The sequence below is a fragment of the Oryx dammah genome, unplaced genomic scaffold (genome assembly GCF_014754425.2).
Source record: "Oryx dammah isolate SB20612 unplaced genomic scaffold, SCBI_Odam_1.1 HiC_scaffold_1, whole genome shotgun sequence".
In the NCBI taxonomy this organism is placed as follows: domain Eukaryota; kingdom Metazoa; phylum Chordata; class Mammalia; order Artiodactyla; family Bovidae; genus Oryx; species Oryx dammah.
Genome location: NW_024070185.1, coordinates 89,345,168 through 89,365,236, shown reverse-complemented (window position 1 = coordinate 89,365,236; position 20,069 = coordinate 89,345,168). Strand labels below are relative to the sequence as shown.

The 20,069-nt window shown below is 38.1% G+C and overlaps 1 protein-coding gene across 2 annotated transcripts in view; it reads right to left on the bottom strand.

The window, feature by feature from the left end:
* The window catches only part of PLPPR1 (phospholipid phosphatase related 1), a 284,128-nt gene that overhangs the window by 128,990 nt on the left and 135,069 nt on the right, over positions 1–20,069 (bottom strand). For both annotated transcript variants that reach the window (XM_040240666.1, XM_040240675.1), the window contains exon 2: positions 8,354–8,458. In XM_040240666.1, coding sequence (XP_040096600.1) covers positions 8,354–8,416 — 63 coding nt within the window. In that variant the 5' untranslated portion in view covers positions 8,417–8,458. The remainder of the gene's footprint in view (positions 1–8,353; positions 8,459–20,069) is intronic.

The following is a 20,069-nucleotide window of genomic DNA, read 5'->3' as shown; positions in this document are numbered from 1 at the left end:
TCCCAGGTGGCTCAGTGGTAAAGAAGCAGCCTGCCAGTGCAGGAGATGCATAAGGTGAGGGTTTGATCCTTTAGTCGGGAAGATCCCCTGGTGAAGGAAATGGCAACCCACTCCAGTATTCCTGCCTAGAAAATCCCGTGGACAGAGGAGCTTGGTGGGCTACAGTCCACGGAGGTGCACACAGTCCGACAAAACTTAGCAACTGAGCACAATAGTATAACACATTAGGAGATTTTCAAAAAATCTGAAATCTGACTAACTTACATCATGAGATGCATGCAGAGAGTTATATATTTCATTAAAATGTTGACAAAAGCAAAGCTGCTCTCATTCTGACCCCATCCCTGCTCTATTCAAAATTCCTTCATGATATAGTTATCATCATTATCACTTTTAGATTATGTGAATTTGCTCATCTTTTCTTGTAGTTCTTGGAGATTTATAACTCCCCCTTCCCTGGAGTTAGATTGAGCTTTTCATTAGTTTGAAAGGCTGGGTGGGAGGAGGAGTAGACCAGTAAGGAAAACAGGAGGAGGGTATGGTAAGGGGGTCAGAGAAAAAAGGGGCTGGGAGGTTCCCAGGCCCAGCTCCTAGTTGGTCTTGGAGTCCAGTCATCTGATTTTCCCCAGAACTATATTTCTTCCTCTCGATCTTTTGTCCTCTGGTGCCAGATTCATTTTTTCACTCCTAACTTCTTTTCCCCTCAGGAAGATTTAACTGAGACCTTGATCCCAAAATATTCACCTTGGAGAGACTCAGTGCTGAAGATTAGAGGAGACTTCATTCATTGGGAAGAGCATCTGATGACAAGGATAAAGGGTGATGGTAACCATATTTAATTTTTAAAGTCAGTATTGGTATTTTGATACTATGAAAAATAGATACCTAAAGATCGGCATTGTCCTTTTACCCCAGTACTGCAAACACTAGTCAAAATAACGATTAAATAAGGAAAAGCAGGGGAAAGTACTTTATAACGTGCATTTATCACTGCAGTTGTTAAAAAGACCACGGATTGTTCATTGCTTTTAAAACACCACATCCAATAACATCTCAATATATTCTAAAAACATTATACCCCTAAACCCAGCGACGTTGCATGTTTGGGGATTAAACTGCCAGACTTCCTCCCTAATTGTCAGGGTTTTAGTGTTTGTGTATGTGTGTGCTTGGTTAGTTTTATTTTTCATCTTTGTTGTTTTTTTCTGCTTTATAGTGGGTAGAACTTATTATTTTAAATTGTTTTTGTGCTAACACTTTTTAACCACTTATTACTTGACAAGCACTTTCAGATGCATTACCTCATTTCTCAAAAGTGTTCCGGAAGAAAGTGAAAGGAAAGTGAAGTCACTCAGTCGTGTCCGACTCTTTGCGACCCCATGGACTGTAGCCTACCAGGCTCCTCTGTCCATGGGATTTTCCAGGCAATAGTACTAGAGTGGATTGCCATTTCCTTCTCCAGCGGATCGTCCTGACCCAGGGATTGAACCCAGGTCTCCCACATTTATTTTTATTTCCACTTCAAAGATGAAGCAACTGAGGGCCAAAGAAGGAACCCAAGTTTATAGAAGCAGTAAATGGCAGAGCCAGGACTCAAACTCACTTGTGACATCAAGTTATTTTCTTGTTCTACTTTACTCTGTATGAGGATAAGTTTTGATACTTTCTCCTTATAAGAACCAGCAGTTTGATTTTTTTTAAGGACAAAAAGATCTCAATGTGACTTAAATATAAATGCAATTTAAGACTTAGAAACAAGGCAGTCACAGCTGCTAACTCTTTGCACCTGCAAGTAAACAGCAGAAAGCAAAGCCAAGCAACGATTCCTTTAAAATCGGAGGGACATGAAACAAGTGAGACATTGAAATGGCACTCATTGTCCAGAAATGACAATGGGAAATTCCTTAACTTCTGGAGAAAGACACTCAGAATCAAGTTCTTGCAGAACTTCATAAGAGTATTTATCTTCAGTCTGGGATTTATGACAATCACCTAGTAGGTTCCAGCTGAGAAAAATGAGTTGTCAAGAAAAGGCAATAACAACTGCAAGTACAAGCAACCATCAAAATGATAAAACTGTCAGGTTTTTACATATCAAGCAATGATTACATTCATTATGTCCAACTCCTGATACTTAATACTGTCTGCCAAGGAAGCTAAGTTCCATTTAGAGTTTTGCTGTTAGCACAAATATGTTTGACAGAGATTTGACTGAATTTTTCACAAGTTTATAGAGCATGCAGTGAAACTGTCTCAAGAGGTGTCCACTGATACCTGGAAAGATTTGCAAAAAGGGTATTTCACCCCTAAGTAATTTGCAAAAATAGAGTTAGGTATTGATTTGGGGGACATGGGAGATCTCAAACAACTTGTGTTCTTATTTTTAGGGGAAAATTATACTTCAGTCACAAATTTGAGTGTGTTTTCCTCTCAGAGAGATTCTCCATTTTAGATCCTCAAGTATGAGCGGTATTGCTAAAATGACAGAGAAAAGGGGATCAGAAATAGACTAAAAGGCAGAGAGGGAGGTAGGGAAGGCAGAGGGAGAGAGAGAGAGAGACACAGGGACTAAGAATAAAAATCACAAAGAATATTTGATTATTTTGATCACTTTTGGGGAGCTACTTTGTTGTACATTTATCCTCACCAAAAATTAATATTATTGAGTTCAAGGAATAAAAATGAGGATGGGAAGTAGGTGTCCCCCGTGTCCTCGTGTTGCGGCTGGTAAACTTCTGCTGCTCTCCCTGCTGCCTCTGACTTTTCTAAGCTTTTGTCTGGTTCAGCATTTGCTCTACTACTTGCACTGCTAGAACAAGATCAGCAAAGAGCCAAAAGCTGGTCAGAAGTATTATTGTGGACCACAGTCAAATTTTAGTGATGCTGAAGTTCCCTCTCATTCGTGACAGAAAAGTTTGTATTCTGGTCAATCAAGTCTTTGTTTTCTTGTCAAGGGCTTTCCATTTAACAGGGTTTAGCCAGCATGGAAAGGAACATTTATAAGGATTAGCTGGAAGATGTACCTGAGGCGTTTTTCTGAATTTCTAACATTCAAGGGCTTGGTTTCTGGCACTACCTGCGTTGCCCCTGCATATCATTCTTCTCAATCTATTCTGCTGCCCTCCCACTGTTAATTTCCTCCTTTCAGCCCATTACTTTCTCTAGATACTCTCCTAATCTACAAACGGTGCTCTCTCTCCAGTGATATCTTAACCCTTCATTTTGGTTTGTGACATTCAAGGATTACCTAAAGCAATGCTCTCCTGACATGTTACCACCGTGAGATAGTTTCTGACGATATGCTGCTTTGTCAGCCTCTCTGCCACTGTTTCAGCCTTCTGGGTGGGTCTCAAACAAGCTCCTACTATATCAGCAAGTTTGAATTTTAGAGGCTGGTTGGCATCTATTCTCCTCACCAACTACCACAAATAAAATTTTATGCTCATAGAGTTAAAATCACCAAGAAAATACACATGAGAGCTCTGTGTCTCTCTCATCCCCACCCTCCATCTCCTACACATGTTAAACATGGCCCAATAACCACGGGCCTGCAAAAAAACCTTGATGAGATACAAGTTACAGAAACCGAGTTAGTATGTCAAGTATGCAAAAAAGGGCAAAACACATAATGACTTGGGGACAAAAAATAAGTACTAAAAATATGAGTGCTGAATGAGTGAATGCATTCATGGAACAAAAAAAAAAGTCATGCAAAGATTCTACCACAAACACCTACAAATGATGGTCAGCCTTTTTCTTTCTTTTTGATTCATAGATGAGCTGAATCCAAAAGGGGACTGAAAGCAGGAGTGGTAACTGAGTAAACTGACGACACAGTGAACCTAAATGGGAATAGAGAAAGGCGTACATGGCAGTCTCAGTAACAAGGTTTGGGTTTTAATGCCCATGAGGATAAGACGTTTTAAGGACCTGAGTTGGAACTGAGACTCCTGTGTAAAAGCCAGAATTCCTGAAAGCTTGCTTTTGACACTTCAGAGACAGTGTTCTATGTAAATCCACCTGCTGGCAAAGGGAGACTACAGGAAGATGAACTTTGATTAATAATACTGTGGAATTATGAAAATTTGACTAATGAATATAGAAACATAAACCCAAGAGAAACATGCATATAAAATCCCACATGAATTATATAGAAGAAGAATTTTAACTCTGCCAAAAATGAGCTAAAAATAATTATAAAGAAACAATCCACTACGAGCCAGAGACAGCAGATTCAACATACTGGAGGATTAAACATCAGTAAATTCCAGGACATCCCTGGTGGTCCAGTGGCTAGGACTCCACACTCCCAATGCAGGGAGCCTGGGTTCAATGCCTTCAGGTGATATCACTGTCTGAAAAAATTGTAAGAAATATACAGACACCAGTAAAACTAATAATAAAGTTTAGCAAAGTTTTTTTCAAGAAAACTGGTAGAAAAATACCAATATTGTTTCTATATTGAAAAGGCAAAACAGGAAAATGTAATCATCTCTCATCATTCCACTGCTAGGTGTCAATCCAAGGAAAGCACTTGTACACCTGCAGACAGAGATAGAAATAAGGATAATTTCTGCAAAGAAATAAAAATAAAAAGCTGTAAGGGTATAAAGCATTAAGAATTGGGAACACATGTACACCCGTGGTGGATTCATGTCAATGTATGGCAAAACCAATACAGAGTTGTAAAGTAAAATAAAAAATAAATTAAAAAAAATAAAAATAAAATAAAATGTCAATGATAATACCTACCATCTCTACCTCAAATCCCCTGGGTAATGTAAAAATTAACAACAAGAAAAAAAAGAAAATAAGAAAGAATCAACCAAACCATCCTTTAGTAGGTATTGATATATATTCACATAATAGGATAAAAGGTAATAATTAAGAGTGACTTGCCAATCTGAATAAACTCAGAAACATAATGTTGAAAAGTTAAGTTGCAAAAAGTAGGTTCAATATCATCATTTATCTAAACTCTCCCTAAAATTTAATTTATGAATATGTGGACATGTAGGGAAAATATGAAAATAAATACGTATAAGAATTATGCAGGAGAATAAAGCCTCTAACTTCACATACAAACAACTGACCCTTGAGCAATGCAGGGGTTAATCCATGTATAACTTATAGTCAGCCCTCCATATCCAAGGTTCCTCCACATCCACAGATTCAATCAACCATGGGCTGTTAGTGCTGTAGTATTTACTATTGAAAAACATCTGCGTATAAGTAGAATTGTACAGTCCAAATCCACAATGTTTAGGGTCAACTGTAGTTACTTCTGTGTATCTGGAATATTTTACATTCCATGAAAAAGATATCTGAAGCATATGTAGCAAATTTTAAGATTTGGTCTTGATGGTAGGTACAGTGATGTCTCCTATATTATTTTCTCTGTTTGAATTACTTCATAATTAAAAAACAACAGTGGAAAGACACTAATTGATCATGTTGACATTTTTACCAAGTTATACTTTTGATCAGGTTTCCTGATATCCCTATCATAATGCCTGGAATAATGCAGGTAAACAACAAGTATTTTCTTTTATTTCATTTCTTTTGTTCCCATTGGATTGTACTCAAAATTTTGTTGCCCAATCTCAGAAGAAACTTATTTATTATTATTTTTTTTAACATTTTGACTCCTTCCACCCATTTTTGTCCTCCTCACTGTGCCCTCACATCTGGAAACCACAAATCTGCTCTGTATTTATGAGCTTTTATTTTCCTTTTTAGATTCCACATATGTATTTCACATATTTAGATTCAACAATCATAAAGTATTCGTCTTTGACTGGTTTCACTTAGCATAATGCCCTTGAGATCCATATATGCTGTCACAAATGACAGTATCTTAATTCTTTTTGATGGCTCAGTAATACTCCCTTGGGAGAAAATATATATATACACACCACACACACATATATCTACAAACCACAATTGCATTATCCATTAATCTATTGTCAGACACTGAGGTTGTTTCTATACCTTGATTATTATAAATAGTGCAGCAACAAACATGGGGTGTTTATAACAAAAAGCGTTTACTGAATGAAATACAGGAGAATCATGAAAGCCACTTCCACCTCTTTCCCTTTCAGTTTCTACTTTATTCTACTGATACTTCATGTCCTCTTTTTCTTTCTCCTCCTTGTTTCAGAGAAGTCACTGATATGTCTTAAACTTCTATGCAAAGTAAGAACAATAATACAGCAAGATAAAGAATAAACTATCTTTAATTCCAAGATTTTTAGACTTATATTTATGTTTGTGTCAGGTTAAGGCATAGAAAGATTAATTGATGTCTTCTGTGATTTGCTCTACTTGTCAAGCTCATCATTCACAGACTAGAGGCCTGACAATCTTTAGACACAGAGCTTCCAGCCAACAAATTCAGCCGCTTACTTTAAGGTTTGGTTCCTGTTCAACTTTTAAGAAAATTTAAAATAAAACTAGCTACCAGGAGGATGGACATGGGTTTGGGTGGACTCTGGGAGTTGGTGATGGACAGGGAGGCCTGGCGTGCTGCAGTTCATGGGGTTGCAAAGAGTCAGACACGACTGAACGACTGAACTAAACTGAACCAGGAGGATAAGGATGATGACAGATGACTTATTCTAAACCTCCTGTGCTGCTGCTGCTAAGTCGCTTTAGTCGTGTCTGACTCTGTGCGACCCCATAGACGGCAGCCCACCAGGCTCTCCTGTTCCTGGGATTTTCCAGGCAAGATCACTTTAAAATTTTATTTTTGTTGTGACAAAAGAGTCAGGGTTTTAACACTGAAAAACATAGTGTCAAACACTTCTATCCTTTTCCCATGATCAGTGGGAGAAAGGACTCCTTTTTATTCATCACAATTTCAATATGAACAACAGTAACTAGAACCCACAATAGATATAATATAGAGTTATTGTCTGAAAGCAGTTATTCTTGACCTTGTATGGCAAGTTAGGAGTATTAAGAGTATATGCTTGTGTTTAAAGATGAGTTCCTTATTTACCCTTTCAAAGATGAGTTCTTTGTTTACCCTTTCAAAGATATAGCTTGAGTCTGAGTATCTTAATTTATATCAACACTTCTGTCCCAATGTAATCTCTATTTCCACCTGGTTTTGCAATACAAATAGGTTCACAGATATCACCAGAAAATAAATCATCAAGTATTATTTGCCCATCTAAACTACCAAGGGATATCTTTAAAGTGAAACTTGAGGATCAGCCAAACATTATTATTTGGCCCAGATAATATTATCAAAATCATCCAACTGACTAGATAGCTACGGTTATTTCAAGAGCTAGAAGATTAAAAAAAACAAACACAAACATTCCATTGATTCATAGGTTATGGTTAAACAACACATGCACTGATAGTATATTTTTGCTAGCATCAGTAATGGTTTAACTCAAGTGATACAGGTGATAAAATGGATCAGCATGCATATTCCTCCCATACTCAAAGTCAAAAAGGTCCCCTGCCTGATTATGTAAGAACATGCTACAGCCGATCCTTAGGATGGAAAGACTATACAAGCTGTTACCAGAAAGGAAACTCAGGACATTTACTTTTCAGCTCTTCACATCATCATATTTTAAACGCAATTTTCTGGATAAAAACCAATGTGTTAGATGCCCTTTCTCTTGAAGAAGGCAAAAATAATATCAGCTCTGGCAAATTAATACCTTATGTTGTGAAAACCTGGAGTAGCTTTTTTTCATCATATTATTCCAAATTGCCTAAAATTTTCATGTCTTTGTCTCTTCTATAGCAAACATTAAGGAAAGGGAGGTACAGTGGGCAAAGGATGCCAAGAAGTTTAACCAAAAGACACTGGAGAAATTGTTTGCTGGCCCAAATTTGGGGCATCTCAACAAAATCATTTAAAACCCCCAAAATTGCACACTATATAAGTTCTCAATATCCCAGTAAAAAAAATGCCCAGTGAAGATAGTTAACTCTAAGAAATTTTCTTCTTTATATTGGATCCAAGGCCAAAGGTCATTAACATCATCTATAAACCTTATTTATTGAATTCTTGAAATATGGTATTGATTTTTTAAAGAAACAATTTAATCAAAATGTTGCATTCATAATTAATAATATATTCAAATCACCACTGAAAATAAAAGAAATCTAGTAAGACACAATTATTTTGGACCCCATAGGTGAATCTTCCTGTTCTATGGCTTCCTATTTAAGAAACACATTGCATAACTTATTCTTTACCAATGTTTCTGCTATAAAAATTTCATTATCAATCATAAGATTAAATAATTCTATAAAATAATCCAAGTTCTCAGCATAAAACTGCTACAATTCCAGTTTTTCTGTAAAGGTAAATAAATACACCTACCTCAACAAATATAAAACACGGGATGATGGAATAACTTCGTTGAGTGTTGTTTCCTACAGCCATTTCTTACATGTAGCAAGGCTGTACCGTCTAAAACTTTCCAGGCTGAAATAGAAATAGATGGCATGGTGTAAGAACCATATGTTTAGAAGTCCCTTAGGTATGCACATAAAAATATCAGCTGCCCTTTAGATAAGCAAGCTGTGTACAAACAAGGCAAAATACTGATCTATAGCACAGTCAAATCAGATTAATTATAAATCCAGAGAAAACAGACTAAGGTTTACTAACCATAAACAGTCTCTGAGCCTAAATGACCAAGCAGGGAGCCCCTGTGCACACAGATATAGTGAACAGAATTTTAATTGCCTGGTGCTGCACAGTGCCTGAACCCAGTAGATTGTGCTCATGCCACAAATGCAATTTTTGCTACAGCATACTTGTTACCCTCCATTCTGCGTGAATCTCTTCTGTGCCTGATCCTTGCAGTTTGCAGTCTAAGGATTTGTTCATTTTTGCCTTTGCCTCTTCCTTTGGAGCTGACATTTAGGACTGAGGCACTAATCCCCGACTTCCTTTCTTGACCACTCTTTGCCCTTGCTCCCTTGACTACAGTGCTATTCACTATGGATTAATACATCACCGATCCCTCTCACTGGGTTCCCTCAGCCATGTCTCTGTGTGTGTGTGTTCTAAACACAAAACACTGACACCATAAACATTCTCCTATAAGAATGGTGTAGTTGGGCAACAGCAGCTTATTTTAAATATTTGTTAGAACTCTTCTGTCCTGCTTTGAACTGAAAATAGTTGTGTATTAGAAGATCAGTTAATTTTGGTTCTTCTTAATAACAACAACAAAATAGAGATTCCAGGCTTTTCTGAAACTTCCATGGCCCAATAAAAAGAATTTTCCACTAAACCTTTCACTCTCTATTCAAAGCAATACTTAATACGTTTCAGGTAACTGCTCCTGAGAATTATTTTTTGTTTGTTCTGTTTCTGTGTCAGACTTCCCATAGTTCTCATGGACTGTGGCAAGAAAAGTAGTACAGGGACTACTGGCCCATGCAACTGGCTGACTGCATTTTTTCTTAAAGGCCATGAATTAATGTTTTTTAACTTAACTCTGTCTTTGTGCCCATTCTTATTTTTTTCCAAGATAAAACTTCAAAAAACATTTCTTTCTCTTTATGAAAAACCAGCTTTCAATTGTTGACTAAAACTTTCTCTGATCAAATTTAACATTATGTGTGATATTAAGTCCACATCAATCATAGTGCTTAAATTATTTAATTTTTAGGCAGCTTAAATTTTTATATTAAAATTGGATATTATCTGTTATAAAATACTCATAGTATATCTTTTATTTCACCATTCTACTTCATAATTAGGAATAAATAATATTTTTTTACAATTAGAAAGAAACTCATAAATAGAACACATTTGAGCTGATTTGGCAACCATGTATTGGTTTCATTTTACCCTTACTTAACCCAAGTATCTTAGAGTTCATTTATCCATATTTATGATTTTTTTAAAATTTTATATTGGAGTATAGCCAATTAATAATGTTGTGATATGTTAGTATTTATGATTTAGATGAGTCCTACTGTTAGCATCAACTAAATACAGTGCCTTATATCTGAAAATTAAATTAAGTTTTTAATCAAATTGAAGTAGGTAGGGGCACCAGAAAAACAAAGGCATCAGACATACCCAGTATTTTAGATGGCCTCTCCATACAATTCATAAAAAATAGCAATGAAATGGAGAATACAACACAAGCTTTGGGATATCACATAAAATTCACCTTTCTCTTCACTCTTCTGGTTCAAAACACAACCTAGCTTTTTATACATGTATGAAGACTAAATATATATACACACACACAGGTATCTATGTATGTGTATTATACTTAATTAGTAACTATAATGAGGTTTCTTTCACATATAATTCACCCATTTCAAGTGTACAATTCAATGATATTTTAGTAAATTTACCAAGTTGTACAATGATGAACACAAAACAATTTTAGCACTTTTTCCTTCACCCCCAAAGAATTCTCATTCCCATCATCGCCTCACTCACCCCTCTCCAGCCCAGCTAGTCACTAATCTGCTCTGTCTCTACAGATTTGCTTTTTCTGAATATTTCAAATAAATAGAATCATATAATATGTGGTCTCTTGATCTGGATTCTTGTACAAAACAAAAGCATGTTTTTGAAGTTTATTCATGTCATAATGCACATATCAGTAATTTTTCCTTTTTATTACTGAATCTATTCCATTGTATGGATATAGAGCCTTTACCAACTGGTAGAAATGTAGGCTGTTTCTAATTTTTGCTGTATCCAACGTTAGGTTGTATCCAATATTATCATTATCCAGTGATGCTAAGAACATCTAGTGTTTATTTTCATTTCTCATGGTCATTCTAGTGGGTGTGGGATAATATCTCATCGTGGTTTTCTTTTTATAAATAACAAATGATATTGAGCATCCTTTTAGGTGCTTATTGCCCATTATTCTATCTTCTGTAAAATAACCAAATCATAAAAACACAAAAGATTTGAATATTTTCAAGATAAAAACATTCTTTTTGTATTTTGGACACAAGTCTCTTACCAGAATATATTTTGTCTTTTGAATATTAATGTGCCTTGGTATGGATTCCTTTAGGTTTATCCTGCTTAGAGATTTCTTAATACTTAAATCCATCAGTTTAGGTTTTTCCCAAGTCTGGGGAAATTTTCAGCCATTATTCCTGGAATGCTTTTTTAACCCACTCTCTCATCTCCTTCTGGGGCCCTAGTGACATGAATATTAGATTTTTTGTTGCAGTCCATCCTTCATGTCCATGAGACTCTTATTACCCCATCCCCACCCCAGTCTATTTTTTCTCTGTTGTTTAGATGGGGTATTTTCTCTTATTCTGTTCTCAAGTTCACTGATTCTTTCCTCTATCATCCCCATATGGTGTTGAACCAAGTCCATCCACTGAGTTTTAGTTGTTATATTTCTTAATCCTAAAATTTCCATTTGATTTTTCTTTTTATTTTCTATTCCTTTGCTGAAACTCTTTCTTTGCTGAGACTATTTTTTCATTTATTAAAGTTTTTTTATGATTGCCACTTAAATTTTTGTCAGACAATTCTATACCATCTTGTTTTAGGTGTCTGTTAATGATGTTCTTATTCAGTTTGCCATTTTCTTGATTCTTGGTATGCAGAGTGATTTTTTTATTGACCTTGGGTTGTTACATTATAAGACTAAAGATCCTATTGAAAGCTTATGTCTTTTTATACCTCCTCTGACACTCCTCCAGGAGATACAGGGAATGTCAAAGTCCAGGTCCTCTACCTGGCCCCCTGTGATAGCTAGTTGGTGAGTGGCCCCTTTCACTAGGCAACAGGAGAGGTTTAGGCTCCTCAGTAAGGCCCACTGATCCCACCAGGGCTGGGAGGGGTTAGGTACCTCTTTATTGCTCCCCACAAGGCCTCCACTGACACTGTGGTTTTGCTAACGCTGTGTAATGGTAAAACTGAATTTCCACTAGGCCCACTCTGATACCACTCCAGTGAGGAGGAAGTAGGGGTGCCTCATTACTGCCTGATGGGGGTTGAAGTCTAGGCTCCTCCCGTGTTCTCCCCTGACACTGGAACAGGGGTAGGGGCCTACTTGTTATTGGCCAGCATGAATTAAAGTCTTGGCTCCCTACTTGGCCTTCTCTGATATAACCCCAGCAGAAGTTTGGAGGAGTCTCCTTATAGCCTGGCAAGGGCAGAAGTCCAAGGTCTCTGCATAGCCTTTGCTGATAGAGACAGAGGTAGGACTGCAGTTTTTTTCTGTGATTTTGGATATAGTCAAAGGGTTATTTTCTAAAAGTTTTCTGCACTGCTAGGCTGCCCTTTTCTCAGTGCTTTGGCTAGAAAAGCAGCAGCTTTTCTTGGGACTGTTTCATCTGAGAGTATCAGTATCCCAGTTTGCTAGCTTCTCTGATATCCAGTCTGAGATACAAGGCAAAAAGAAATCCTGGGAACTGAATATTGTGCGGGTTCTTATGTGAAGCCTCCACCAGTCCACCATTCCTTCCTCTGAGCTTTGTCTGTTTACATGTAACATTCAAGATTTTTGGTTGATTTAGTGGGAGGAATGGGGAAAGTACATCTTACTCCATCCTTTCAGAAGAAGTTATTAGAAGTCTTTTTAAAGGAGCACCGCAACGGCAGGGACCAAAGTTTTCATGTAGCCCAGCCCTGCTGTGTTCTCATGAATTTGAGTCTTTTAGTGCCCAAGGTTTCAAAATATCAGAATAGCAACATTTTTTATTTGTGAGTCCCTAATTTTTTGATCAGTTATAAGAGGGATAACGGCAGCATGGCTGACCAATTCTAACTCTGGAGGTCAGGGAGTTATCCAACTGGCAGAGTAGATACACTGTTTGGGACCCACAATACTTTTAGAAGCCTATGAAAATGTTTTAATTTCTTTTAAAATAATAAATGTTTAGGTTAGGTAAAAAATATTTAACATATTATCAAATTCAGTTTTATACCAATTCAACTGTAAAATATAAATTTTAACTTTAATAGAGAAAGGGGTCCACAAAGGCAAAATTTCTTACAGTCCACAAAAGTAATGAGCTAGTCCTCGGCTGGGAGAAAGTTAAGGAAAAGTTTCTTAGAGGAGAAGGCTATTTAAGTTGTTTAAAATAAAGGTAGCTGCTCCCCTATCAGAAGAGGACAAGTGAAGTATTTTTAGCTAACAGGAACAGCAAAAACTAAGACTCCAAAGATATAAGTTGACTTAACATGTTTGCGAAGATAAAAACACCACCAGCTCAAATGTATGAAAACATTCAAGGGGTTATCAAAATTTGTTTATGTACATGTAGAATTTTATGCACAAACTCAGAAGTTAGAAGACCTCAAGGATAAGAAATACAAGGTTGGTCCATTTCTATATCAGATAGGAGCATGAGGAAAAAAGAGAATATTGACAGACTACTGTTTCCTACTAATTAACTGAGAGCTCTTAATTTCTAGGCAGTAAGTATGTTATAAATCAGACCTGCCCAATAAAGGAGTCAATGACATCTCATGTGTTTCCAAGGGATTTTCCATGTAATTCCCTTTAGCTCATGAAAAGTGTAACAATTCTTAGTCAATCCAGGACAAATTCACAAATAATGGCTGATTATAAAGAATCTGTTTCAGTGAGACTCAGAATGGATATGGATGGAGCACAGTCATAGATAGATGAGGATAAACCTCACTGATTTCTATGTTATGCAAAGTTAGCTCCAGTTGACCAGTCAAATGAAGCATCAACAGCAAGGAACAAAAATGCCCTTGATAAAGAGTCCCCATGATTCAGTGGACCTTCTGCCCAGCCTTGGTGTGAATCTAATATTTTCAGTGGCCAAAGTCACAGCCTGAGGTTCTTCTTAGCAGCCCAGAGTCTATGATTTTAGGGATGCTAGATCTTGCTCTTTTTATACAGAACATTTTAAGCTAATTTTGCTCAAAATGCCATGGTAATTCCCTTCAAAGTTAGGATGATATGAATTAATTGAGTTCACTAAAACAAAAGTCTAAAAAAACAAATAGGTAACAACAAGGCAGTTAGGTATTTTTATGAGTAGCCCCAAGAATTCTGCACTCTGAGGCCACACTGATTTAGGACAGTGTTTCTCAACCCCATCACTGTTGATATTGTGGGCTTCATAATTCTTTGTTGTGAGGGGCTGTCCTGAGCATCATTAGATATTTAGTTAAATCCCTGGCCTCTACCCACAAGATGCCAATGGTAGCAACCCTCCTCCTCAAATACAACTTAAAATGCCTCTAGACATTGCCAGTTATTCCCCTCCAAGGTGTGAGGGAGCAGGGGATGGAGACAGACCAGGGGGAGAAACATTAATTTTAAAGAAACATTAATTTGAAAGCAGAGACCCTAGGACATTTGAATTTTTGAGCTGATGAAGAACTTGCTTCACTAAGGATAAAGGCCACATTTTATCACAAGGGGGCAAACCTATTGCTGTTTAGTACCTAACAGAGGGAAATATGCAAACTGCTGAGATGTCTTACCGGCATTTGGGGGGAAACAAAGGCCATCTCACGTCAGAGACCATGATTGGAGTGATCATAAAGCTATTATAAGTGGTATTACTACCACTTTGAACCTCTAAAGAAAGCAGGGCTGTTTTATACATTGAGGCCTTTAGGCCCAGTTCCTAGGGCTGACGAGTTATTTTACAGTCCATGAGAATATATAAGCAATAAACAAAAAAGGCACCAAAGCTCTGTAAAATCCAATGAATATGTACATGTATACCTAAAAATGTAAAATTCTTGCAATTTCATCACTCAATTTAATGTTAACAATCTGAAAGTGATTTATAGGCAAAATTCTTAATTCTAAAAATTCCTTTGCAAAGAAACTTTAATTGTAAAATTGGTGACTCAAAAAAATAATTTCCAAAGAAAAGTCATAAAAATGTTTTCATTTTGCCACAAAATAAAGATGTACTGTCAGATCATTCATTATGTGTTTATCTTTGTATGGAGTGAGGTCTCAAAAAGTGAGTGTCAAAAACAAGCTTAAACAACCTTAAAATAGCCCTGGAGGGATTCTGCTTTCAGCCAAGCGAAAGTAACTAAGACTGGATTTCATGCCTGGCATAACTGAAAAATAGAGACAAAATAAATGAGCCGATGGTATTCAAGACATTGGCTGTGAGGCAATGAAGGGCAGTGATCCCTGAAAGATGGGAACAAACAGAGGCAAGCCCCGCACTTGCCCTTGCTTACTGCCTGGAGAGTGTCTCTAGCCCAGGGCACAGAGAAGAAAACCCGGAAGAATGGCCTGTGGTCTCCCTGAGCTGAGCAGACAGCACTGGGAATGTGGGGAGGCCCAAGTGACTGGAGTTCACAAGGCAGAGGACCAGAGAGGAGAGTTCTGCATGGAGAGAGTCGGGTTGCCCTGCTGAGGGTCCCCTAGGCGGAGGGGTCCCCAGCTCCAGGATCTGAGGTGGAGCTGATGTAACAGTAATAAAGTGCACAATAAATGCAATGTGTTTAAAGCATCTTGAAACCACACCCTCCAACCCCCAGTCTGTGGAAAAACTGTCTTCCATGAAATCTGCCCCTGGTGCCAAAAAGGTTGGGGGTCTCTGCGAATTTTTGGCAGAGTACTAATGAGCATGGGAGAAACTAGCTAAGGCCCGGAGGGAAACCATTCAAAAGGATTAGAGTGAAATTATCATCAGGGCTCACACAAGGCCAAGAATACTTCCTGTTCCCACCAACCCAAATGAAAAGACATCTAACTCAGAGAGAAAGTAGAAGACTTCAGTTTAGGTAAACTAATAACTCCGATATGAAAACATTCCTTATCCAGGGACCACAAGTATTCCTTAAAGAGTTTTTTCCCTTTGTTACAGGATACTGAAAATTTACTGAGATTCTGGGCCACTGAATGACTTGTTTTTCCCCAGTGTCAGGGGGCCCCAGAAGCAAGAATATCCATGACTCAGGTCACATCAAAGGAACCTCTGACATGAGTTCTACAACACTCAATGTGGTGAAACTTTCTAGGATTTATTCAAAACTGGGTTGGCGTAGGATTGAAATGAGATTATGTCTAGCAAGGGGAAAAATAGGACATTTTTCTACATGATCCACATCTTAATTAGAGGTATGGCAGAGGGGATTAGAGTAGAAAAGGAAAAATTAAAAGGCAAAGAATGAGTTGTGCGAGTTACATTTCATTTTGTTCCCCTGTACTAAGGGTGAGCCAGAATCCCCTAATTCAGCTCATCTTTAACACTTGTTAAATAGGCATTGACTTCCCTGGTGGCTCTGAGCTACCCCTCACTGTGCTGGATCATTTCTATTCCGTACATTATCTCCAACCAGCATCTCAGTAGGCATTTAATTTCTCGAAGCTGGAAAACCTAACTATTTTTTTTTTGAAAGCAACTAAGACATTAAGACATAGAAACAAGTCAAATGAGATTGTAGATGAGTGTAAAAGAGATTTCATCACAAGATGATGTGGGATTTAAGACTTAGACTTTCAAGAGAAATGCTGTACTCTGTTCAATTTTAGAGATGCTTTTCAAAGCTTGTAAAGATGCTTTTCAAAGCTTGTGAAAAATGACAAAGTGAAAACCCTACATCAAGGAGAGTAGCATTGGCACCCTCCTTCTTTGTCCAGTCTCTCCCCTCCACAGTGCCTCACTCACAGCTGGATCCATGGTCCAGCCCTTGAGCTAGCCCAGCATCAGGCAGAGATACGAACATGAGACCTACAATACAGGGAACTCTAGAGTTCAGTCAAATCTTTACAAAATAAAAACTTAGGGGAGGAGGGGTGGTCTGTGAGGATGCCAGGGCCCCAGATTGGTTTTGAGTGGCTTCTCAGATCAGGGCATAATTCTGGGTTCCCTCTGGGCTCCCATATAACATTGGCTAGGTCTGTATGACCAACCATTAGCTTTGTTCCTGCTGCTTAAATCTGATGAATCTCTCTTATACCTCAATCTCTTTTCAGGTCTGCCTGTACACTCCTGTCTGAACTTCACCCAGTAACTAGGACTCAGATGCCCATTTATCTAGGTGAGTCCTTTGAACCTATAAGTTATACTTGGTTCACACTTTAGCCCTAGTCCTGAATGGATGGTCTGCAAGACAACCATTGCCCCTTGCTACTAGAAGATGACTTGACCTAGGAGTACCAATGATGGACCTCTCACAACTAAGGCAGAAGATGGCCTGGCTAATGACTGAGCTTGTTAAATTTGTTTTTGACTATGTTAAATCTTTCTAGTCTCATTTTGTAACAATCTTCACCTCATGTCCATCCCCAGCTTCCTGGTACTCCAGCTACTCATTCAGTTTCTGCAACATGCTAAGCTCTTTCTCACCTCTGGACTTTCTCATGCACTCCAGCATGGAGAATTTTTCCTCCTCCGTTATTTGCCCCCCTTTCAGATTTGCAGTTAAACACCATTTCCAATGGGAAAGTGTCCTTAATTGCCTTGACTGGTTCAGTTCTATTACACACTGTCACGCTCCTTCAGAGTATGTATTCTGTCAGTTCAGTTCAGTTTAGTCGCTCAGTCGTGTCTGACTCTTTGCGACCCCATGAATCACAGCATGCCCAGCCTCCCTGTCCATCACTGTCTCCTGGAGTTCACTCAGACTCACGTCCATCGAGTCCTTAATGCCATCCAGCCATCTCATCCTCTGTCGTCCCCTTCTCCTCCTGCCCCCAATCCCTCCCAGAATGAGAGTCTTTTCCAGTGAGTCAACTCTTCGCATGAGGTGGCCAGAGTACTGGAGCTTCAGCTTTAGCATCATTCCTTCCAAAGAAATCCCAGGGTTGATCTCCTTTAGAATGGACTGGTTGGATCTCCTTGCAGTCCAAGGGACTCTCAAGAGTCTTCTCCAACACCACAGTTCAAAAGCATCATTCTTTGGCACTCAGCTTTCTTCACAGTCCAACTCTCACATCCATACATGACCACAGGAAAAACCATAGCCTTGACTAGACGGACCTTAGTCGGCAAAGTAATATTGTGTAATTGCCTAATATCTCTTTTCTTGGAATGTTTTCCTTGCTCAAACTGTAACTTTATTAATTTGCACAGACCTTGCACATTGTGTAGGTGCACAGTAAAAGCTGACACTAACAGTGTGCCTAAGCCACTCAGCTCTGTCGTTTGATTTCACATTTGCCCTGGGTCCACACCTTACTCCTGACCCAGTCCTCATCTGGGTCTTGGTCAGTCCTTTCCAGGTCCTGCATGAACTCAACAGTATAGGTCTTGGGTCGAGTCATTTGACCCACCTCAACTAGCTAAGACCCACTATACCTTGGACCCAAAAATCAATGAAGAATAAAGTGTCTGACAGTCCTAGAAATCAAAATATAAACCAGAATACATTTTAAAATGTAAAATTGAAAGGGGAAATCATTCCACTGGATTCCACCTCTGGTCCTTTTGAGTGTTAAAAAACATGACAAAACTGCTTCAGACGGCTGCTTTAAAAGGTACATGCCTCCAAGGTAAAAGTTTAAATTGGAAAAAAAAGAATCCAAATATATCCAAAAGTAAGCCAACTCTGTTACAGACTGATCTTCTAAAAACAAGGAGCACAAGGATGACTCAGACCACAAAGCTCAGCAGGCGACCTGAGACAGCTGGAGGAAAGCAGAGAGCTTGCAAACATCAAACTGGCTGATGGGAGCAAGGACCCAGGGCTGTCTGATGGGCCACCACCAGGAGAACTGCTCAACAGGTAACAAGGCAGTGCCCAGACTAGAAGGTCAGTCCCGAATTTCTTTTTCAATTCAATTCAGTTGATACTGTTTACCCCTAATTTTCCACTAGGAAAAAGGAAAAAAAAAAAAAAAGCTGGAGGAGTAGCAGGACTGAAAGAACTTTTCTAATTACAAAGCAGAAGTTAATGTTTCTTTCAATAAAATCAAAGGCTAGAAGGAAATGAAGTTTGACGCTCAGTTAAACTGAAACCTTGAGGTATCAGAGCAAGAGCCAGAAGTACGCATGCATGTGCGTGTGTGTGCACACACACGGACTGGGATGGACATACAGACACACACGCTTTCCCCTCAGAAAGGCTTAAAGATAGTGAAAGTTCCAGACAAATGTTGTGCTCACAGCTTAAATTCTAGAGAAAAGAGGTAGGGAATATGCTGAATTGCTCTTATAAAGTAGTGAATATGATTTTTAAATATAATTAAGTACAGGTCTACCTTGATTTATGGTGGCATTACATCTTGATAGACCCATCATTAACCGGAAATAGCATAAGTAGAAAATGTATTTAATTCACAGTAACTTACCAAACATCTTGGCATAGCCTAGGCTACAGAACACTTATAATTAGCCTGCAGTTGGGCAAAGCCATCTAACATAAAGCCTGCTTTACAATAAAGTACTGGCTATCTCAAGTAATTTACTGAATACTGTACTGAGTGTGAAAAAGAAAATGGTTGTATGGGTTCAAACTGGTTGTAAGTGTACCAGTTGTTTATCCTTGAGATCATATGGCAAACTGGGAGCTGCAGCTCAGGACCTTGCCCAACATCAGAAGACACTATACCTCATTTGCTAGCCCTGGAAAAGATCATAGTTTGATCTTCAGCCTTTCTGCTGAGAATGGCTTTCACACCATTACAGAGTTGAAAAGTATTAAATCCAACCATATTAAGTCAGGAACTGAATGTATTTATATTCTCCTGCATCTGGCTCTAGTTATTAAATTTCAAATATAATTTCAAAAGCAATTGAAGTTAACAAAATTTGTAATGATGTTATGATCTGTTATAGGACTGACTATATTAAAGGTAAAGATTGTTTTATTGTGGTCTCTCACATCATTCCAGTGAAAATTGCCCATCGATCAGATTTACAATCAACTTGCACTATGCTACAGTTTGTTCTAAAATGGACCGTATTTTAGAAAGGCTCTGATGTACCTAATACCATAACACCTTTTACTAAACTATTTTGAAGACAAACATTGAGAAAAGATGTCATTTTGTCCATTCACTTATCAATGAAGCTTTATTTATTAAGTATCTACTAGGTACAAAGTCTTAGGCTTTGAATAAGGCAAATACAGGTAAAACAGACATTGACAGCCAGTTGCTTACAACCTAGTAAGAATGCAAATGCAG